This window comes from Mauremys mutica, chromosome 3 (assembly GCF_020497125.1).
Source record: "Mauremys mutica isolate MM-2020 ecotype Southern chromosome 3, ASM2049712v1, whole genome shotgun sequence".
Taxonomy (NCBI): domain Eukaryota; kingdom Metazoa; phylum Chordata; order Testudines; family Geoemydidae; genus Mauremys; species Mauremys mutica.
The window spans coordinates 175,427,730-175,451,877 of record NC_059074.1 but is presented as its reverse complement, the minus strand read 5'-3'; the positions used below and the strand labels follow the sequence as shown (position 1 = coordinate 175,451,877).

Below are 24,148 nucleotides of genomic sequence, written 5' to 3'. Positions count from 1 at the left end.
CTCTCTAAAGCCCTTTTATCCCAGAGAATTACAGGTCTGTCACTTTACAGTTCAGGAAGGAGATGACACCGAGTGGCCTGAAGGTGTCTACTACGAAGGTAAAAGAAATGGTGGTGTGGAAGAGGTGACCCTCACCACAACCCTGCAACGTCTGCAGCGTCAACAGATCAAGGAGCTGTGCACTCACTTCGCGCCCTTGTTCTCAGCCAACCCAGGACGGACTGAGCAAACCTGCCACTCCATTGACACAGGTAATGCTCACCCGATTAGGACCCCACCCTACAGGGTGTCACCTCATGCCAAAGTTGCTATTAAACAGGAGATTGACAACATGTTGGAGATGGGTATCATCCGCCCTTCTACCAGTGCATGGGCATCTCCAGTGGTTCTGGTTCCCAAACCAGATGGGGAAATACGCTTTTGTGTGGACTACCGTAAGCTCAATGCTGTAACTCGTCCAGACAACTATCCAATGCCACGCACTGATGAGCTATTGGAAAAGTTGGGACGTGCCCAGTTCATCTCTACCATTGATTTAACCAAGGGATACTGGCAGGTACCACTAGATGAACCCGCCAGGGAAAAATCTGCCTTCATCACCCATGCAGGGGTGTATGAGTTTACTGTGCTTCCATTCGGACTGCGGAATGCACCTGCCACCTTCCAAAGGCTGGTGGATGGTCTACTAGCAGGATTGGAAGACTGTGCAGTTGCATACCTCGATGATGTGGCCATTTTCTCTGATTCATGGCCTGAACACCTAGAACATTTGAAAATGGTTTTTGAGCGCATCAGGCAGGCAGGACTAACTGTTAAGGCCAAAAAGTGTCAAATAGGCCAAAACAGAGTGACTTACCTAGGACACCAGGTGGGTCAAGGAACCATCAACCCCCTACAGGCCAAGGTGCAGGCTATCCAACAGTGGCCTGTCCCAAGATCAAAGAAACAGGTCCAATCCTTCTTAGGGTTGGCCGGATATTACAGGCGATTTGTACCACACTACAGCCAAATCGCTGCTCCACTAACTGATCTGACCAGAAAAACCCAGCCAAATGCAGTTAAGTGGACTGATGAGTGTCAGGAAGCCTTTATCCAGCTTAAGGCGATGCTCATGTCTGACCCTGTATTAAGGGCCCCGGACTTTGACAAACCCTTCCTAGTTACCACCGATGCATCTGAACGTGGGGTAGGAGCGGTACTAATGCAGGAAGGACCGGATCACAACTTCCATCCTGTCGTGTTTCTCAGCAAGAAGCTGTCTGAGAGGGAAAGCCACTGGTTCAGTGAAAAAGAGTGTTACGCCATTGTGTATGCCTTGGAAAAGCTACGCCCATACCTTTGGGGACGGCAGTTCCAGCTACAAACCGATCATGCTGCACTAAAGTGGCTTCATACTAACAAGGGAAACAACAAAAAACTTATCAGATGGAGTTTAGCTCTCCAAGACTTTGATTTTGAAATTCAACACATTTCAGGAGCTTCCAACAAAGTTGCTGATGCACTCTCTCGTGACAGTTTCCCAGAATCTAGTGGCTAAAAAGTGTTCTTTACATGTTATATGCTTAGTAGTATATGTAATAGTGCATGTGTTTATTACTCTGTTGGTTTTGCAGTTTAGGAGGAAATCGCCGCCAGTGGATCCCACTGTGACGATTTGGGGGGCGTGTCATAAGTAGTTAGTTAAGGGTTAAGGTCTACCTGTAAAGGGTTAACACAGACCTGGTGAAACACCTGACCAAAGGACCAATCAGGGAAGAGAATTTGAAAATCCCAGAGAGCGGGAACTTGGGTCTCTGTGTTCTTTGTTCTGAGCTCTTAGCCGTCTGGACCTACACCAGTCCAGATGTTTAATCAAGTCTGCTCATCTTTCTGAACTAATTTCTTCTATTCAAGCTAGTGAGTATTAGAAGAACTGGGTAATTGCATATAAGAATCCTGTGTCTGCAATTCTGTGTGTTTGCATTGATTATTCGTAATTTTGCCTGTATTGTTTGTACTGAGGAAAAGGGAGAAATTTCTCCAGGGATTAATAAGATTAGACCCTATGAATGTCTATCTTGGATTCATAGAGATTGTGTATTTTTTCTCTTCTTTCTTTTATTCTTTTAATAAACTCTTTTAAGTTCAGGACTTGGTTAAGTTCCTTACCTGTGGATTCAGGGGAAGGAAGCTAGGCGCCACTCGGTGGAGACAAGGGTTGTCTCCAAGCAGAGAGAGAGAGCAGGAGAGGGAGGGGGGAAGTGGGCTGCTTCCCTGTGTGTAGAGATTCAAGGGGTTTGAATCTGGGTTCCCCAGGGGAAGCTTGGGGGACAGGCAGTGTGTCAGACACTTTAACCTGACTGGTGGCAGCGCAAAGGAGACCTACCCTAAGGGTTAGGGTGGGGGAAGAATACATGCGGGTCCCCATCTTTGAACCCAAAAGCTCAAAGTGGGGGTGAGATCCCAGGACATGGTGGTAGTTAAGGGTTAAGGTCTACCTGTAAAGGGTTAACACAGACCTGGTGAAACACCTGACCAAAGGACCAATCAGGGAAGAGAATTTGAAAATCCCAGAGAGCGGGAACTTGGGTCTCTGTGTTCTTTGTTCTGAGCTCTTAGCCGTCTGGACCTACACCAGTCCAGATGTTTAATCAAGTCTGCTCATCTTTCTGAACTAATTTCTTCTATTCAAGCTAGTGAGTATTAGAAGAACTGGGTAATTGCATATAAGAATCCTGTGTCTGCAATTCTGTGTGTTTGCATTGATTATTCGTAATTTTGCCTGTATTGTTTGTACTGAGGAAAAGGGAGAAATTCTCCCCCAAGGAGTTCATTCACAAATTGTATTAATGCATGATTTTTTAACAACCATCATCAGTGCGGAAGCATGTACTCTGGAATGCTGCTTGAAGCATGAAGGGGCATATAAATGTTTAGCATATCTGGCACGTAAATACCTTGCAATGCCGTCTACAAAAGTGCCATGTGAATGCCTTTTTTCACTTTCAGGTGACATTGTAAATAAGAAGAGGGCAGCATTATCTCCCATAAATGTAAACAAACTTCTTGTTCAGCCAATTACTAAGACAAGCAAGTAGGACTGAGTGGACTTGTAGGCTCTAAAGTTTTACATTGTTTTGTTTTTGAGTGCAGTTATTTAACAAAAAGAATCTACATTTGTAAGTTGCACTTTCATGATAAAGAGATTGCATGAAAGTACTTGTATGAGGTGAATTGAAAAATACTATTTCTTTTATCGCTTTTACAGTGCAAATATTTGAAATAAAAAATAATAATATAAAGTGAGCACTGTACACTTTGTATTCTGTGTTGTGATAGAAATTTGAAAATGTAGAAAAACATCCAAAAATATTTAATACATTTCAATTGGTACTCTATTGTTTAGCAGTGCTATTAAAACTGATATTAATCAAGATTAATTTTTAAAATTGTGAATTTTTGGGGATAATAGCGAGTTAATTGCGATTAATTGACAGCCTTAGTTGCCAAATTTCTAATCGCACAAACCCGAACAATCTTGCCATGCACCCTGCCCCGAGGCCCCACCCCCACTCACTGCATCCCCCCTCCCTCCGTTGCTCACTCTCCTCCACCCTCACTCACTTTCACCAGGTTGGGGCAAGGGGTTGGGGTGGAGGAGGGGGTGAGGGCTCTGGCTGGGGGTGGGGCCGGGGATGAGGGGTTTGGGGTGCAGGAGGGGCTTCGTGGCTGGGGCAAGGGGGGTTCGGGTGTGGGAAGGGGTTTGGGATGCGGGCTCTGGGAGGGAATTTGGGTATGGAAGGTAGCTCAGGGCTGGGGCAGGGGGTTGGGGTGTGGAAGGGGATGCGCATCACTAATTCCAGGCAGCAGCACTGGCAGCTTGCAGGTCACACTTTATATTAACCATGCATTTTTAATTATAGATGTTTTAATATATGGTTAATAAATTATTACAGGTTCTTATAGATCAAAAGGTTGATTATAGCCATCTATAGTACCTTCAACAGATGTGCTTACAACCACCTCTGTAACATTTCTCATTTCTGTAACATGCTTATAACTTCTATTAATCATTTACCAGCCCCTTAGAAATTATATATTTTTAATAAAAGTCACAGTATATTAGGAAGATAGCAATATAAAGTGCGAGTTCTTTTTTAAAAAAAATACAGATTTGGTAGACTACTCAGCTTTTACTAACAAGCACGTTCACCCCAAAAGTTAATGGATATTTTAAAAACTTCAGTGCACAATCATGGATCACTGCACGTTGCTTCTAGTCCTTGCTACATCCCTTGCAGCTTCTGCACACTATGAGTATGTCTGCACTGCAATTAAAAGCCCACAGCTGGCCCATGGCAGCTGACCCGGGCTCCCGGGGCTCAGGCTAAGGGGCTGTTTAATTGTGATGTAGCCCGTTTGGTCTTGGGATGGAGTGCGGTCTCGAGGGCACTACAAGGACAGCATTTAATAAGTAATGCCTCTCTCCTCCTGTCCTTTTCAAATATCTACTAAACCAGGGGTCGGCAACCTTTCAGAAGTGGTGTGCCAAGTCTTCATTCACTTTAATTTAAGGTTTCTCGTGCCGGTGATACATTTAAATGTTTTTTAGAAGGTCTCTCTCTATAAGTCTATATATTATATAACTAAACTATTGTATTGTAAAATAAACAAGGTTTTCAAAATGTTTAAGAAGCTTCATTTAAAATTAAATTACGCCACTGGCCCACTCAGCCCGCTGCTGGTCTGGGGTTCTGTTCACCTAGGCCGGCAGCAGGCTGAGTGGGGCCTGCAGCCGGGACCCCAGCTGGCAAGGGTTCGGCAGCCAGAACCCCAGATTGGCAGCGGGCTGTGCGGGGCTGGCGGTCAGGACCCCAGACCAGCAGTGGGCTGAGAGGCTCAGCCCACTGCCGCTCAGGGGTTCCATCCGCCGGCTCCTGCCAGCCGGACCCGCTCAGCCTGCTGCCAGTCTGGGGTCCCGGCCCTGCCCACATACAGTGGGTACCTACCTTCTCCCTGGTTCTGGCCCATTCACTTCCTCTCTCTGCACTGAGCTGAGGGTGGGAGTGCACTGAGCACAGGGCTGGGGGTGAAGGGTCTGGCCAGGAGCTAGAATGAGGGAGGGGGCTCAGGGTTGGGGTAGGAGATTTGGGTGTGGGGCACTTACTTGGGCAGCTCCCATTTGATGCGAGGGGTGCAGGTGGGAATGTGGTGGGGGGGGTGCACGAGCTCCCATTTGGTGCTCAGGGTGAGGATGTGGGGGGTGCAAGAGTCAGGATGTGGTGGGTGCATGGGGGGTGGATTTGTGAGGGGGGTGCAAGAGTCAGGCAGAGGGATGGGGGCATGTGAGGGGGTGCAGGTGTCAGGGCGGGGGGGGGAGGCTGGGTATGTGTGGGGGTGCCAGAGTCAGGGCTGGGGTCATGGGGTGTGTGTGAAGAAGTCAAGCAGAGGGCTAGGTGTGTATGAGGGGGGTACAGGGCTCAGGGCAGGGGCCTGGAGTGTGTGCGGGGCTCCAGAGCCCAAGGCAGAGGGCTGGGGGGGTGTGTGGGGGGGGGGGTCAGGGCAGAGGGCTGGGATGTGTGTGAGGGGGGGTCAGGGCAGAGGGCTGGAGGGGATATGCCCCTATTCCACCCCCCCTTCTCCAAGGCCCTGCCCCCCGCTTCTTCTCTGCCTTTGCCAGGAGCACTGAGCACGCCGACTCTGCTCCTTCCCAACCCCCTCCCTTGCAATGGCCATCAGCTGATTGGCCAGCAGGGAGGGAGGGAGGGACGGAGAAGGGGCAGGAACCCAGCACACTACGGGGAAGAGGCAGGGGAGCCGGCAGGACCAAGCTTCTGCCCCCTGCCCCTTGCCCCCTGCCCCCGTGGGGGGAGCAGAGGGAGGAGAAGAGCGGGCTGGGCAGTGTGTGCCATTAAAAATCAGCTTGCGTGCCGCCTTTGGCACACATGCTATGGGTTGCTGACCCCTGCACTAAACTAATGGCCTGATTATAAGAACTGGTGGGACACAGCACCTCTAACATTCAGCCCCCAAATACTTTAATAAACAGAATCATATTCTCTCTCTACCAGTTACTCCTCAAGTGAGAGCCCTGCATATCAGCCTACAATGGCTCTGGTTAAAATGCCTGGGGAAATAGTGGAAGCTGTAGTTTTTCTGCACAGATTTTAAATTTCTGACTCTTAGAATGGGCTATTGATAATGTAATGGGTGCAGCCACATGAATTAGGGCAAAAGTAAATGCTTTGCCTACACTCTCTATCTGCCAGCTCCCAGCTGAGAACTGCAGCAGAGCCAGTGAAGGAAAGACTCTAACTCCCTCCTCTCCTTGCAATGACTTCCTCTTTACTATCTGGCTTGGGGATAAAGGGCCAGATCCTGCTCTTCTTGGAATCAACTGGAGTTTTACCATTAACTTCAACAGGACCAGGAGCAGGCCCCAACGAGATAATTTATCATCTGTGTTAACATATAAATATGTTATAACATAACATAATACAAACATGTCTGTGTGAGTGCTTCAAGAATGCACTGGAAATGGCCACAGTAATAAGAATCTGTGGTTCATATCATTTTCTCAAAATAGCACTGGGGGTTTAAGTAGCCAAAAAGTGAACTAGAATCAACGTTATTCTGAGGAAGCCCAAAAGCCAAGCTAGAACCTTCCTGCTGCTTATCACTCCATCCTAACTGGCACAGTTGGAAATGTAAAGTGAAGAGAGAGTTAAATGTAGAAGTGAACTGAATTTAATTATTCAGAATGAGAATATTTTAATATTACAAGACTACGAATATGCAAAAGGAAAGAAACAAACACTATTGGGCCCTTTGAACAGAATCAAAAGCAGCATTCTAATAATTGTTTAACTTATAAATATTTGGGGAATTGCACTGTTGGGAAGTAGCTTTAATACTTCTGTTATTCTACAGTGTTGTGGTATCAAAGCCAAAGACAGCTGTTCCCAGCACTGACACTCAATAGAATAAGAGACAACCCCGCCCCCCCGCCAAAAAATCCCAACCCAACCCAAAACAAAACAAAAATAAACCAGAAGACTAACAAACAGGCAACTGTTGGGAAAATGGACCCTTGTTCATCTAACCAAGGAACAGTGGAGTCCTTTAAAATATCATTTTGCTTATATTTTCTGATCTACTTTTTACGCCATGCTTCATGGCATCAAATTATTTGGATAAAACCTGCTAAAAAGATTTATCCCTCAATTATAGGGTTAAAAACAAGGTTCCAGATTATTTAGTCTTGGAGACCTAAGCCCTCTTGTCTACAGGGGAACACACAGAAGCCACACAAGTTTCTCCATACTGCCCTTCCAATCTGCCTCAACCCTATTCTGAAGTGACCACACTGAGGGTATGTCTACACTACAAGACTATTTCGAATCTACTTAATTCGAATTTGTGGAATCGACCTTATGAAGTCGAATTTGTGTATCCACACTAAATACACTAATTCGACTGTCTGAGTCCACAGTAACGGGGCCAGCGTCGACTTTGGAAGCGGTGCACTGTGGGAAGCTATCCCACAGTTCCCGCAGTCCCCGCTGCCCATTGGAATGCTGGGTAGAGCCCCCAATGCCTGCTGGGGGAAAAAATGTGTCGAGGGTGGTTTTGGGTAACTGTCATCATTCAACCGTCACTCCCGCCCTCTCTCCTTGAAAGCGCCGGCGGGAAATCTGTTCGCGCCCTTCTCTGGTTGGTTACAGCTCGGACGCCACAGAACTGCGAGCATGGAGCCCTCTGCAATCATCACTGCACTTATGGCCGTTGTCAACTCCTCGCACCTTATCGTCCACCTCTTCCACAGTCAGCTGCTGAGAAATCGGGCAAGGAGGCTCCGTCAGCGCGGTGAGGACAGGAAGTCACAGAGTGGCGCAGACCTCTCACAAAGCAGGGTACGCCGCGCAGTGGAGATCATGGTGGCAATGGGTCAAGTTCATGGTGTGGAACGGCGATTCTGGGCCCGGGAAACAAGCACGGACTGGTGGGACCGCATAGTGCTGCAGGTCTGGGATGAATCACAGTGGCTGCGAAACTTCAGGATGTGTAAGGGCACTTTCCTTGAACTCTGTGACTTGCTGTCCCCTGCCCTGAAGCGCCAGGACACCCGGATGCGAGCAGCCCTGAGTGTGCAGAAGCGAGTGGCCATAGCCCTCTGGAAACTTGCAACGCCAGACAGCTACCGGTCAGTAGCGAACCACTTTGGCGTGGGCAAATCTACTGTAGGGCTTGCTGTGATTCAAGTAGCCCACGCAATCGTTGAGCAACTGCTCTCAAAGGTAGTGACCCTAGGAAACGACCAGGTCGTCAGAGATGGCTTCGCCGCGATGGGATTCCCAAACTGCGGTGGGGCTATAGATGGGACTCACATCCCTATCCTGGGACCGGCCCACCAGGCCAGCGAGTACATTAACCGAAAGGGCTACTTTTCAATGGTGCTGCAAGCACTGGTGGACCATAGGGGACGTTTTACCAACATCTACGTCGGGTGGCCGGGCAAGGTTCATGACGCGCGTGTGTTCAGGAACTCTGGTCTGTTTAAACGCCTCCAGGCAGGTACTTTCTTCCCGGACCACAAAATAACGGTTGGGGATGTGCAGATGCCTACAGTGATCCTCGGGGACCCAGCCTACCCGCTAATGCCCTGGCTCATGAAGCCCTATACAGGCGCCTTGGACAGTGAGAAGGAACTCTTCAACTACCGCCTGAGCAAGTGCAGAATGGTGGAGGAGTGTGCTTTCGGACGTCTCAAGGGGAGATGGAGGAGCTTACTGACTCGCTCGGACCTCAGCGAAAAAAATATCCCCGCTGTTATTGCCGCTTGCTGTGTGCTCCACAATCTCTGTGAGAGCAAGGGGGAGACCTTTATGGCGGGATGGGAGGTTGAGGCAAATCGCCTGGCTGCTGATTACGCTCAGCCAGACAGCCGTGCCGATAGAAGATCCCAGCGGGAAGTGCTGTGCATCCGGGAGGCTTTGAAAGCTAGGTTCCTTGGAGAGCAGGGTAACCTATGACTCTCCAGTTGATTTACAGAGAAGCTGAACCTGAGCCTGTTTCAGTGACTGTTGACTTCGATCTGCGGTTACATACCCCGTTCTCCAGGTTTCCCCCCTTCCAACACATGTTTTAAAATAAATTTAATGGAACACTGATTATTAACAAAGTTTTCTTTAATTATGAATTCCTGTTCAAGGGTTGAAACATGGACGCAGACTGTGGTGGGTACGGTGTGCACTGATGTACAGACCGCTTCTACACTAGAGGAATGACAGGCTCCTGCTCCTACAGCGGTCTCTGGGGGGAGGACGGTTGCAGGTGGGTGTGCAGGAAGGGGTGGGTTTGCAGGAAGGGGTGAGGGGTGCCGTCTTTGGGATGGAGTTTGGATGCAGGCTCTGGGCTGGGGGTTGGGGCGTAGGAAGGGGTGAGGGGTGTGTGGGAAGGGTGAGTATGTGTCCGTGGATGAGGGCTCTTGCTGGGGCTCAGGGCATCGGAGAGGCTCGTGGCTAGGGTGGAAGGGCATGGTAAGGGCAGCCTGCCTTGCCATTTGTGGATGGCAGGCACTAGGACCCTGGGGCAGCATACACCTCACAGACTGACCCGGGGCAGCATTCACCTCCCAGAATGACCCTGGTGCCTAGTGACTGCAGTCTGTGTGTGTCCTGCTGTTGATCCTGCCCCCAAGTCTGTACCCTGGTAATGGGGGCTGTCCTATGCAATTAAAAAAACCCTCCCCCCCCTTCACACAAAGTCTTCTGACAAGGAAAACGTGACGGAAACAGTGAATAACAACAAACTACTCTTAATACTCAACTACACAGTGGGGGGATGAAACTTGGATTTGGGACTGGGTGATCCAGGAAGGGAAGCACTTCTCATACTTTAGGGAATGAGAGCTGTTTGGTACATGAGCGCTCTGCTGGGGTGGAGTGACAGTTTTCACGGCCCCTAGCGCCCCTCCTTCTTGTGATTTTGTGTGAGTGGGGGACAGGACTTTGTGGCGGGGGAAGGCGGTTGCAGATACAGTTCAGGGGGGCTCTCTGCTCCTGCCTGCGGTCCTGCAGAACATCTACAAGGCGCCGGAGCGTGTCCGTTTGCTCCCTCATTAGCCCAAGCAGCGTTTGAGTCGCCTGCTGGTCTTCCTGCCGCCACCTGTCCTCCCGTTCGCTGTGTGAGCGCTGGTGCTGACATAGGGTCTCCCTCCACTGTCTCTGCTCAGCCGCCTCGGCTCTGGAGCAAGCCATCAGTTCCGAGAACATGTTGTCCCTAGTCTTTTTCTTTCGCCGCCTAATCTGCGCCAGCCTCTGTGAGGGGGATGCCGGGGCAGTTCGTGAAAGAGCCGCAGCTGTGTGATGGGAAAAAGGAAGTGATTTCCTTGAAAAGATACATGTTTGCGAACACTGAACACAGTCTAGTCAGTTTCTGTGAACAAGACCATACAGGGTACCTAGTCTCACGAGCTCTCAGAACAAGTTCGAGATTTCGGAATACACTTTCATTGGCTGCGGTCTTGCACAGGAGATCGGACAAGCGGGGCGGTACAGCTGAATCCGTGTAGCAGCCAGGCCTGGTAAGCACTACACTATAGGCTGCTTAACAGTTAATGGATAGCTGTGCCCTCCCGCTGAAGGCAATCTGGAAAGCATAAAGTCTGACCCTGTTCCATCCCCTCGCGGCTGTGCCCGGGAAAGATCACTGTATGCTTTTCCTCTGCGGCCTCCAACACGTGGCTGTTAAACGAAGGTCATTGCTATGCAAAGTAAAAGTCAAGCATTCACAATAGTAACAGTACACTAATTGCCCTAATTAGATGCAGCAGTCGCCGAACGAGATTACCCTGAGGCGGGTCACTCGGAGAGAGAGAGAGAGGATGCTGCTAGAATCCCTGCACAGACCAGGACCGTATGCTGCCATGCTGGTGGAGGCAATGATTCCGCTGTACATTAGGATGGCCTGGCGTGGAAGAGTGTGCTTCCACGGAGCACCAAATAAGGCACCTCTCCCCAGGAACCTCCTGCGGAGGCTTTTCGAGCTCCTGTACGAGAGCTTTGTGGAAGTGTCCCAGGAGGATTTCTGTTCCATCCCTATATGTGTGGACCTTCTTTTTATATAGTTTTATAGGGAAAAGTTTTTATATAGTTTTTATATATTTTTTATTCCTGTTTTTTAAAAAATAAATGTTTCCATGTTTATAGCACTTACCGACTGATCCTTCCCCTGATTCTGAGTCCGGGTTAACGGCCGGGGAGGGTTGGTAGGGGATCTCTGTGAGGGTGATGAAGAGATCCTGGCTCTCGGGGAAAGCGGTATTGTAAGCGCTGTCGCCTGCGTCGTCCTCCACAAACCCTTCCTCATCTTCCCCATCGGCGAACATCGCCGAGGAACTGCCCGTCGACACTATCCCATACTCAGAGTCCACGGTCACTGGTGGGGCAGTGGTGGCAGACCCACCTAGAATGGCATGCAGTGCCTCGTAGAAGCGGCATGTCTGGGGCTGGGCTCCGGAGCGTCCGTTTGCCGCTCTGACTTTTTGGTAGCCTTGTCTCAGGTCCTTGATTTTCACGCGGCACTGCGTTGTATCCCGGCTCTATCCTCTGAGTGCCATGGCTTTGGAGACCTTCTCGTAGGTCTTTGCATTCCGTTTGTTGGAGCGCAGCTCCGAAAGCACAGACTCATCGCCCCACACAGCGATCAGATCCAGGACTTCCCGGTCTGTCCATGCTGGGGACCTCTTTCTATTCTGGGATTGCATGGACTCCTCTGCTGGAGAGCTCTGCATCATTGCAGGTGCTGCTGAGCTCGCCCCGATGTCCAACCAGGACATCAGATTCAAAGTGCCCAGACAGGAAAAGGAATTCAAATTTTCCCGGGTCGTTTCCTGTGAGGCTGGTCAGAGAATCCAAGCTTGGACTGCTGTCCAGAGCGTCAACAGAGCGGTGCACTGTGGGATAGCTCCCGGAGCTACTAAGTTCGATTTGCATCCACACATAGCCTAATTCGAGATAGCCATGTCGAATTTAGCGCTACTCCCCTCGTCGGGGTGGAGTACCGAATTCGAACTAAAGAGCCCTCTAGGTCGAATTAAACGGCTTCCTGGTGTGGACGGTTGAGCGGTTAATTCGAATTAACGCTGCTAAATTCGATTTAAAGTCCTAGTGTAGACCAGGCCTGAGAAGTTTGATCTTCAAGTCATTCAGTACCCGGACAAACTCTGTTGATCCTGCCAATTATGACAGTACTTTTGTGGTGGTGGCAGCTGTCACCTGGGAACTAAACTGAGATTAGCAAGTAATTTTACCACCTATCTATCAGCGGGTAATGATTTTCAATCACTGTAAATCTGCATGGGATTTGAACCGGTGATTAAAGAGGAGGGAAAGTGCTGTATCTTGAAGCCACCCCACTGCCCTTAAACATTTAACTCTCACCTATATTCATTGGTAGGGTCCCGTACATCTTGGGTTACACCAGAAATGAGAAATGGGTAGATGCTAACAAATATTAGCCACCCATAGATAAAGCCCAAAGTTGGTTTTCTCTCCATTCCCCCCTCAGGCTCTTTATAGAGATAAATTTATCACAGATTTAAAAAAATTGATAGGTATTAAATCTTTAATGTCCCAAACTCTTTATTTGTACACTAGCATTGTCCATAATGTCAGCATCACTCTGAGAAAAGAGCTCCTTAGTCAAAGAATCCTGAAAGGACAGCAGGGAGGTGGGGAGTACACAATGCAACAGTGCGTTAACAATGGTACATGAGTGTCTGAGGTTTCAAGCCCACTACCCAGTGTTTGATCTTAGCAATAACATTTCATGCAAAAGCATGCAGTATAGCCCCTTCCATTCCCCTCTGCTAAATGCTGATTGCCATGCATCAGGATGACTGAATGGAAATATATAATGAGACTGAAGGATACCTCAAGGTTATTAGGCCTAAAAATCGACCTACCTTGACATTTTCCCCATACTGAAGGCCTTACCTTAAAGAGGGACATTCACACTGAAGCAAACTTGAAAAGAGAGAACATTTATACAAAAAGAAATTTACTTGGCCAGTAATTTCCTGTGTTCCCTTTGCTATTATTTAAGGATATTGTATTTTAAGAAGGGTTTTCTTCCCCAAAGCCCAACAGTGAAGTCATAATTCTGCCTTTTTGACATCACAGTCCACTGCCATGGAAATTACAGTGATGCCAGAAATGCAGCATTGTGACTTGACAGCAGAAGGACAAGAAGCCCTCATTAAAAAGCACAAATATCTTTGCTCATTAGCAATCAATGCAAGGAAATAAATCTAAAACATGGGAAGATTAAAATGATTTATATTTCAGTGCAATAGATTTGCAAGTTTTTTCCAGAAAGAAAGTCCCTCTTTAAGGATTCCAGCCACATTTCATTGTAACCTGATATCTGCGGCAGCAATTTAAAAATAAACATACACCTGGCTTACTGAACAAATTTTCAGCAGCTCTCCATTGAGACATCTGCAAAATAAGCATCTTTTGTATGTGCAACTTTGCATGTTTGCATGTGCAAATAAGGTAACTGCACATGCAAAGGGCCTACTTGCATTCATCATTTATTACCCAATTTTCACACATTTGTGGGCATGCAGAAAAGTGTTTGGACATTCACAGGTGCATTAATGAAGCTCTGCTGAAGATTTTAGTAACTTTTCACTTGTGAAAAAAAAATCACTCATGCGCATTTTCTCCAGTCATAGCAAGTGCATTGGCTAGTTCTAAAATTTGGTATTTGTGGGGTGATTTTATTTCGAATTTTTGCTGCAGCACAAAATTAAAACAAAATTGCTGGCATCCTTAAGACAAGACTTATAAGGAGGAATAGCTTTAGGAAGAAAGATTTAAAAGAATGAAATACATACACTGTGACTTCGAGAATGATAACTAAGGGGGACGGGGCTATGATAACTGCTTATGATTATTTCAAGGTTGCAGATACTAAGAAGTGATAGCAACTCTTTAGGGTGGTTGTACAAATGAGCACAGGAAAGTTTAGGCTATCCAGAGAAATCTCTTAACACTGAGGTCTGTTATACTATAGAACAGTCTCCCAAGGGAAGTGATGCAAGTGTTGTCATTAAGAAAATGTAAAACTGGATTCAAATTGAGCGTACATACTTTAATAACAATATTTCTCAACTATATGACCCCTTCACTGGAGGATATCAAAGTGCCTTAAACAGGTGGGTAAGTATTACTAGTCCCATTTTACAGGTATGAAAACTGAGGTATGGAAACGCTAGGTGATTTGTTCACAGTCACACAGTTAGCCAGTAGAAAAGCTGGTAAAAGAACCTCTAGACATAGTGCTGCCTCCCAGAGCCTTTAGAATTGCAGACTGAACAGACAGACATTGGGAAAAATATTCTCAACAACACAACAATAGTGGTAAGCTGGCAAAATGCAGGGGATTCAGATCAGATAAACCAGACTCTCATTTGGCAGCACTTGCTTTTATTCCACATTGCCATTTACAATCCTACCACAGCAGAACAAGAGATTACAACCGGTCTTTCCCATCTCTCATTTTTATGATTCTAAGACTGCAGATCACTTTTGAAGCTTAACAGAGTTGACGACAGCAACCTTTTAAATTGGTAAAGTTAGAAGCTATAATGGCATGGAGGTTGAAAACAATGTGTTGCTCTGTGAAAGTTGGGTGTTCACAGCAAATCACCATAGTACAATTACTTTGTTAGCTCCATTTTTATACAGCCACAATAAAAATGGGTTGCTACAGGCACTGATAAAGCCATCAAAGTACCATACTTTGGTTTCATTGCCAAACAGATACCCCACAGGGTAAACATTTGGTTTACTAAGCATTGTAGTAGTGTCCAGCTCAGTGTTCCTCAACCTTTTCAGGGTGGTGACCCGTTATTTGAAGGTAAAAATTTTCCAACCCTCTTAAATGTATTCTATAAGAAGGGATAAAAAAAGTCTAAGGGGTAACCATGGTAAGTCTATACAATTTATTTGTGGATGTGTCTAGAGAGGATGACAGAGAATACTGTCTATACTCATTCATTAGCCTGTTCATTTATAAGCCGACCTCCCAAGATAGATAAGTAAAAATAGCAAAAACAGTATGATCCTTTCATAAGCCAAACCTGTAATTCAGGGTTTGGAAAACTTTGACTCCCAGCCTGTCAGGGTAAGCAGCTGGCGGGTCAGGACGTTTTGTTTACCTGGAGCGTTCACAGGCATGGAGCCCCCAAGCCAACATTCAATTCAATGATTCCATAGAGTTTTAAATCATCAAATTTTAGTGTAGACCCGTTTATAAGCCAACCCCCGCTCTTCAATGCGTCACTTTTTTACCAAAAATATTCAGCTTATGAACGAGTATATACGGTATGTGATCTGAGAGGGAAAGATTTTCTTTGCTTTAGATTGCAACAAAACTTTCAATAACTTGCGACCCACCCTGATTGCCTTTTGTGACCCATCCCCCAGAGGCTGTGACCCAGTGATTGAGAAACGCCAATCTTACTAAAGTAGTAATTTTACTGTGTCCATGTTAATTATACAAGAAAAAGGAGGAAGAATAAAGGGCTGATTTTCAGAGCTGCTGTACATCTGAAGCTCCAACTGACTTCACCCAGGTGAGCTGTGAATTTAGGGTTAGAACTTTCCCCCAGCTTCAGTGGGCAAGTGGGACTGGGCTAGAGTGGATCCTGGATCATAGTACCATTCTTTCCTTCCCCCCAGACACACAAAAGTCCATCTGTGGATGCTTCACTATTTGATGGACTGATGTGTGGGAGGTGGTGGGTCAGCAATGCAACCACACTGGAAACCCATGAGACTTTTGTGGCTAAATGAATGCTTTTCACCAATTTTCTCATTCACAGTGTGAGACCCCTCGTTTTGGGGAATGATCTGATCAAATCAGATTAATGGGCAAAGGCCATGCTGCCATGCAGCTAGAGAGGGATGGAGAGCAGAAAGCCAGCCTGGATACTTGAGGCCTTTGTGGTTCTTGGGGGATTAGCTCTTTCATTGTTGGATGCCTCAAAAAAACCCTATGGCTGGAGATAGGAGAAAACGTGGCCTCCCCAAATGGAAGAATCCTAGGGTTTCGCTGACACAATATGGGAGTATTGTGCCTGGTGGGGTGAACTGTCCCTTAGCCCTTATTCTAGAGGACAGGTTTAAGGTTCAAAGTGCAATTATAATCATCTAATTTGAATTCTATGACACAGGAAAATTCAAGAAGTTCTTTGAAACTCAAGCACAAGCTTTCTAAGAATAATGGAAGTAAACCTTAAGAGACACTATCAAGGTCACCAGGCCCAAGATTTAACATATCCTTCCTCCTTACCTCTGTTTGCAAAGTCCATTTAATTTCTGCATCAGAAGGGTCGCCGTGCTAGTCTGGATCTGTAAAAGCAGCGAACAGTCCTGTGGCACTTTATAGACTAACAGACGTACTGGAGCATGAGCTTTCGTGGATGAATACCCACTTCGTCAGATGCTGGGTATTCACCCATGAAAGCCCATGCTCCAATACGTCTGTTAGTCTATAAGGTGCCACAGGACTCTTTGCTCCATTTAATTTCTATTATTTACCTCCAAACAAATGCTTCAATACTATTTTTGCTTTAAAATAAAACAAAACCTTATAGCATCCCTCCGCAAGAGAAGCACCTAGAGAACTAGAGCAGTAAGCACACTAAAGGAATTCACTTCACCTGCATAAGCATGGATCCCATTGCCCTTCCCTGACCCACAACTATGCTACACTCTGTGTCACTCTTAGCAGTCCGCTGCTTAGCCCTTTGCTGATATTGCTCTGCCAATGGCTCCCCCTGTGCAAATGGCCTTGGAAGGGTCTTCTGTGCCTGGATGATTTTCATCCCAAGGCTGAAAGCCAAAGATAGTTTTGGAAAGAGATCTGTGTTTTTAAGCTTCCAAGGGATCATTGGAATCAATAAATCATTTTGAAAATGATGGAAAATTCTTGACAATATCCTTTTAATTTAGAAAGGTAATTTACTTGGTTACAACCACTGGCTGAATAAACTTTCATGAACCTCATTAGAAGCTGCACTTCCATGAAAGTTGCAGAGTTGCTTGTAATGGGCATAAATCGTACTTTCTGTAATGGTGTAAATACAGAAAGGCTGGTTAATGAACAGCCATACAGCTGCTTCTTACAAATCCAAGTGGAAGATTCAAAGATCAGTTCTAATGGCTGGTAGAGCTGAAAATGACATATTGGACCAATGTAGAAGAGGTTGGGAGCATGACCATTACTGCATACCCAGATATTGTCCTTTCTATTAGCTGCTATGGTTTCCTCTATCACTCTGCAGAGGGATCTTTGCCCTCTTTGAAACAGGAACTGATCCAAAGCCCAACAGATTCAATGGGAGTGTCTCTTGGCATTGATATCAATGAGTTTTGGATCAAGCCTACAGTAAGCACAGCAAGAATAAAAGCCAGTATGGATTGTGACACGATGGCCGATGTTCATCTGGTGGGTCGTGCGCTTTTCTTGGTGGTGGTGGGGGGCTAAGCTTGTCCCTGCTCTTGGGCGCTGAGGGCCCCGCTATTGGCCCAGGAAGGTGGTAGAGGGGGGACGCAGGGGAGTCCCAGCCCCTCTTAAACCCTGTGGGTTTTCTAGTCTCTTCCCCCTTGGGTGGGGTTACCCTCGGTCCTTAGGCACTGGGGAGGGAGTCTCCCTACCCTACCGGGGCAGGGTCTCCCTTACTTCAGTTCTCTGGTCTCTCAAATCTCACACACCTCCAAGATCCAGTCCTCTCTCCTTTCTCCTCCTTCTCTGACTGCCTGAAGCAGGGGGTTTTACGAGATTCCTGGCAGGGCAACCTAATTAACCTGTAGCAACCCTCCCTCGTCTACAGGGAACCACACCTTAATTAGCCTATGGCTTATATATTTCCCCTCTCCCACTCTCCCACTGCTCCCTGGTCCTCCAGTATCACAGGATGGAAAGGACTGTCAGGAATTCTAGATATTTACTCAGAATTAATTCTAATGCTGATGCTTCAGTCACCTCCTTTGGCAGATTATTCTACTGACCTCAGTGTTTGACCATTTTTCCCTAATGTCTTAAGTTTGCTTTTTTTAAAAAAATTAAGCCCTTTATTTGTAATTTTATTACCCATGATTCACTTAAATCAATATCCCTCTTTTCTTACTTCTTCAAGTATCTATAACACAGGTAGATAGCAAAATCCCCCTTAGTCATTTTAGGTCTTGGTCAGAAAACAGCTGCACACTTGTGTAAATATGTGCCTCCTTTGCACAGGCACTACTGTATACATTCGTGCAAATCTGGAATTTTGATGCACACATGACTAGATAGCTGCAAATGCACACAATGCCTATGTGCATTCACAGTGCATGTAAATGTGTGCCTATTTTCTGACTACAAATCAGGCCTCTTGGCTCAAAGGTGTTCTCACTATGTCAAGTCTTCCTAACCTCACTGTTGTATATCAAGCCCTTTTATTCTTTTACATTTTTAGATGACATTCTTAATCAATATTTCCTTCACAGAATTGCAAGAAGTTAAAAATTGTAGAGCACTTCAAGTGTGCCTTTGTCAGGGTTGAAAACAAGGAAGTTTATTAAATCGAATCAAATTTAAAGGGGAATTCTATATACTTTCCATTCCATTTGTTTTAGTCTTCTGTACTTTCTCCCTTCCATCTTTTATTGATTGGTGTCCTTTCAATCTTTCCTAGATTGGTGTCCGTATAAAATCTTCTTCTGGATTATTTATGAAGATATTAAATTTTATTGGCCGAACACTGACCCATGTGAGTCTCACTGGATGTACCTCCGACTTCGAGGTTGCACGGTTTATAATTGTGTCCTCATTGTGTAACCCTTTTGTCAACACTCAATACAAGTCACAATTTTCTTTTCCAAATGATATCACTTTTCTGATTAAGAGGTGCAATAAAACTTTCAGATGATCTTGCCTGGGGATTCTAATAAAACAGGGAAAACTAAACAGGTGCAAAACTATGGAGCTAGTACAAAATAATCACATAGTGTAATTAATTATGCTTGGTGCACTTTCAGAGTAGGGAGATGCTAACTGTAAGAACTGATAGAGACAAGTTAGAAGATAAGTTATCCTTGATACACTTTTTACTGAGAGGGAGGAACAGATTGAGAATGAGAAAATAATAGACCAGACTAAAAAATTTTGAATTCACCATCATAAGGAAAGGTTTCACAGAAAGCAGCCGTACAAGGCTACTAGATTTCAGGAAGGCAAAGTCTGGAGAGCTAAGTAAGCTGGTGAATAAGGTGTGATGGGAAGTATGGAAATCCAATGCTGTGATAGCAGCCTGAAGGATCATAAAACCCAGCATAATTAAGGTGCAACATACAATTATCCCTACAAGTAAGTATTTCAGGAGCCACCAGTTGACACTCTAGCTTTACAAGGATCTGCTTAGAGATCACCAACAAATCTCAATGGAAATGGAAGAGGTAACCAAACAAAAATATTAACAGTGATGTAAGGAAAAAGGAGCAAATATGCAAAAGGAGCTAATGCTATCAAAAGGGTGTGAAAGGAAATAAAAATGGCTTTTGCAATATATTGGGAGAGAAAGAATTATCAGAAAGAAAGATGGCCCATTAACATATTAGGAGGGGTTATATCAATGATCAGTCAAAATGGCTGAGATACTGAATTCCTTTTGTTTTTTAATGAGAAGAAAAACAAAAATTCATTTGGACAATTAAATAATGAAGATCTTGCAAAACAGCTATTGATAAAGTAGAGATAAGGGAATAGCTGGAAAATGTGAATGTATGCAAAACTACCAGTAGATAATCTGCATCCTGAGGTATTAAGGGAAAATAGCTGACAGAAGTACTGGATCACTGGCAATTAGTTTCAGAAATCTCTAGAGAAATAGGGAGATACTGGTGGCCTGGGGTAAAGCAAGTGTGGATTCATTTAGAACTTTACCTTGAGTTCTGGTCAGTCCATTACTAGAAAAAAGTTGACAAACAGGACAGGTTTAGAGAAGAGCAACAAAAATGATTATGGGATGAAAGGACACGTCTATGTGGAAATGTTAAAAGAGCTTGATATATATAGGTTGGCTAAACCTGAACTTAACCGTTCAAATATTTGATGGGTGTGAACAATGAATGGGAAGAAATTAATAAGGAGAGTACGAAGAGGTAAAACTCGGACTAAATTGGATGAAATTAGAAAAGGGAAGATTTAGATTTAGATTTAGAAATATTCCTGTGAGTGAAATCTATTAGGTAGTGGCATATTCTCCCAGTGAAATGGTGAAAGCCCAGTCACTTGGGATATATGAACCTACACTGTTATCCCACAGAGGAAAATTCTGCATAGACATATGGGACAGACTAGACGACTTAATAGGTCTTTTCTGCACCTAATTTTTATGACACTTGGATTCATTGGGCCCAATGTTTTTTAATATCTTCATAAACTCTCTGAAGAAAGACACAAACAGAACATTGAAAATACTTGCAGACAAGACCAAACAGTACAATTCAATAAAGAGGGAACAAAATTAAAAGAAGCATGAGGGTTTCCAAAGCTTTGGCACCAGGTGGAAAATAATATTGTCTGATTAGGTATAAAAGTACCATACTTGCAGTGCTATAGTCAAGAGTCTATTCTTTCTTTAGACTCTAAGCCAATGTTTTCAAATACCTCATCATAAAATTTGCCATACATATTCTTAACCCAAAAGCTGACATTTTTGTAAAATATAAATACATCTCATTTGTTTGGTGATTTTCGTTTAGAGGAAGAAAAGAATAATGAAAACTATTTTGCCTGGGTTCAGTTGCTTTAGCGAGAGGTGGATGTTTATCTACATTTGTTAATTTAAAATACGATACTTTATTATTACTTAGTAACAGATAGGTATCTGGACATAACTAGCCCATTAAACATTTTTCTTTCCTTTATTGGTTTTAGTTCTTAATGTTGTTTTATTGTATTTTTTTTATTTGATGTAATCAGGAACATTTTCCTAAACACCACAACGATTTACCAAGGTGGGACTATTGCATAGTTCCTACTGAGAATGTATATAACTTGAAGCACATTCTTCAGACTGAGATATCCATAGAAACTGAGGGAAAGCTTTAAAATAGGATCTTGTGCTCTCTTCAGTTTGCAAAGAGACTGAATAAAAAAATGTTACAGTGTATTCTAATCTGACACTTACCTTCAGAGGAACCAATACCAGGGAAATCTCTTCAGCACGGCACTTAACTCTGTTATTTCAACTGCTAATTGCTGCACCATGTGCATAGTTTCTTAATACAGCAAAAGAAACCAACTGGTACAAATTTTTAACCAAGTTATCTCCAGAGTTTACTCAAACTGCTACTTACAATCCGAGGTTTGAAGGGTGGCTTGATTTTCTTTTGTTCAAGAAGAACCCAGTCAATTTCCTTAAAGAACGGATGCTGTTTAATCGCGTCCTCCCCATTTTGCGACGCCACACAGCCTAGTCGCTTATTTGGGTTTTTTGTCATGAACTGGGGAAAGGAGAAGTTACAAAATATTAGTGACATATGGTTGATAATTATTTGCAATCCAAACACACATTCTCAGTGCAGCTCTTTGTAAGGATACTCTCCTAGAAAGGGTTGCATTTCTTGCATGAGTGATAGGATTCCCTCTAGGGGTCAGAGGTTCCAGGCAAACTCATCTGAGACTCCTACCTGTAAATCTCATGGGAAAAGGCTTCCTCAAAAATTTCAGAAATATCCTAATTTCACCTGGCTGGGAACAGACTCCTTTTCAGTATTTCTACTCCTACTTCCAGTGTTAGACAAAACTGGTAAATGCAGCAACAAACTATTAAACCCTCCAGAGTCATCTTAAGGATAGACGTTCAGGGAGGCTCTTATTTTAGCCACTCTGGTTTGTGCTGCCATAAATATGATTTTTAACTGTTAATTCAATTCTTTTCTTGAATTCATAGGATCACAATACAGATGCTCTAGCACACATGCTGGAGATGGAAGAAAAGGTGCGGGGACCTTGTCCTTAGTTCCCAGTGTTCCCACAAAGGATGTAGGCATAATTTATTTGTTTGCACTGGCAGTGCTAGGAGGACACTAAGTCACATTCTAAGCAGCTGCCAGAGGGAGTGTAGTCTCATACTGGAGTGAGTTGGGGCCTGGCTCTGCACCGCCCTTACACAAGAGCCAGTGGCTCTGAGACTTGGCTGAAGAGAACATAGCCTATGACTATTCTCTCCATGTGTAGCAAAAGCTGCAGATAGTGAGTTCTACTCAGTGCCTCTTGAGTCATTATACCTGCTCCTGGCTTCTGCAGGTATAATGTTGCCAGGAGGCCTCTGCATAGGTGCAATCCTTCTCTCCCTTGCTCCCAGGAAGGGCCAGATTCTAAGAGTCATAATTAAGATAATAAATATTTCATGACCATGATTTCTGTGAAAACAATATGATTCAGGGTGTTCCCATAAAAAGTCATGCACTGCATGTAGTCACACTCATGTAAAGTGGATATAAAACACTACCAAAACAAATTCTGCATGGCTGTAAATGATACTGGAGAGAATAAGGCCCCATGGAGTGGCGGCAATTCGGCGCACTGCTTGGGGGCAAAACAAGGGGGACTGCCGCCCCTTGCAGAATGCCGCCCCAAGCTCCAGCTTGGCATGCTGGTGCCTGGAGCCGGCCCTGCATGGAGTTTGTCACTATGGCCAACATGTGAGTGAGCTAGATTCTTCCATGAAATTTTACATATTTGTCTCTCTATATATGCAGTGTAATTGAGTATGGGAGAGCGATCAGGGTTTTAAAATAGTTTAACACTATTAGTTAAATATTATTAATTACTAATTTTTGAGTTTTGCATTTTTCCCAATTACCAGAGCATCCTTCCTCATAATTTCCAATGGCAAACATCCAGCTTCATGGGTATTTTGGTCTTTTGTTATCTTTACAAATTCTTAAGCCAGTACTGGCAGCTTTTTAACAGTATTCTCATAGAAAATAAACTTAATGAGAATTAACATATTGACTTTTCCTTCTATTTTAAAACTAAGGTTACAATCTTTGCATTTTTTGCCAGCACAAAGCCATGACCTTCGCTCATTCTTCTGCCCCAACAACCTTCCTTAGCCAGAATAGATCCCGCAGCAGAATCATACCCAAGGAAAACAGGCTTTATTTCATATAATCCTTTCAATATCTTTCTCCTTTGACAAACACATTTTCACAACAATATGGTTTTATTGTTTCTTTATACCATACAAATAAGACTATTTTGGACAGCCAAGGACAAATGTGGTTATGTTGAGTGGAAAGCTGCACATATACATTTTCCCTTATCTCCAATTGTCATAGGTCTCACCCCCACTTGGAGCTGTTGGGTTCCAATGTGGGGACCTGCACTGGTTTCCCTCTAAACTAAAATCCTAGTTTAGATCTAGTAAAAGCTGCCACCACTCAATCAGGAAATGTGGATTGAGACACAGTCCTTCCCCAAAATCCTAGGGGATTCCAAGAGCCCCAAATCCATGGAGTTCTTACACCCAGGAGAAATAAACCATTCCCCCCTGCTTCCTCCCCCCTCCCTTTTCCTAGGAGAGACACCGGGATTTAACTACAGAGGGATACCTCCCCCTCCCCTTTCCCTGAGAATCCACCCAAGGAAAGACCAACCAAGTCCTTAATAGAAAAGAATTTATTAAAGAATAAAAAGAAAGTAACTTGTCTCTGTAATCCAAGATAGAACCATACAGGGTCTAAACTTATCAATCTCTGGAGAGAATCCCCCCTCCCCCTTTCTTTCTCAGTGAAAGCAAAGTAACAGCAAACAGGAATAAAGAATTTCCTTTAGCAAACACACAATTGCAAATATAGAAAGCAACTCAAAAGACTAATTCGCCTTTCTAATTAATACTCACTATTAACTAGTAGAAACTACTCCAGGAGAACTTGGAGACATGACTGACCTCTCTTAGATCCAAAGAGAGCTCTCTAACAAAGAACACAGACAAAGGCTTCCCTCCACAGAGATTTGAAAAAATCTTGTCTCTGATTGGTCCTCTGGTCAGGTGGTCATCAGGTACTGCATGTTAACCCTTTACAGGTAAAAGAGACCT

At 44.7% G+C, this 24,148-nt stretch overlaps 1 protein-coding gene across 3 annotated transcripts in view; it reads right to left on the bottom strand.

Moving 5' to 3' along the window:
* Window positions 1–24,148, bottom strand: part of PRKCE (protein kinase C epsilon) — a 534,912-nt gene that overhangs the window by 24,137 nt on the left and 486,627 nt on the right. For all 3 annotated transcript variants that reach the window (XM_045011041.1, XM_045011042.1, XM_045011043.1), the window contains one exon: window positions 21,399–21,545. In XM_045011041.1, the coding sequence (XP_044866976.1) occupies window positions 21,399–21,545 (147 nt within the window). The remainder of the gene's footprint in view (window positions 1–21,398; window positions 21,546–24,148) is intronic.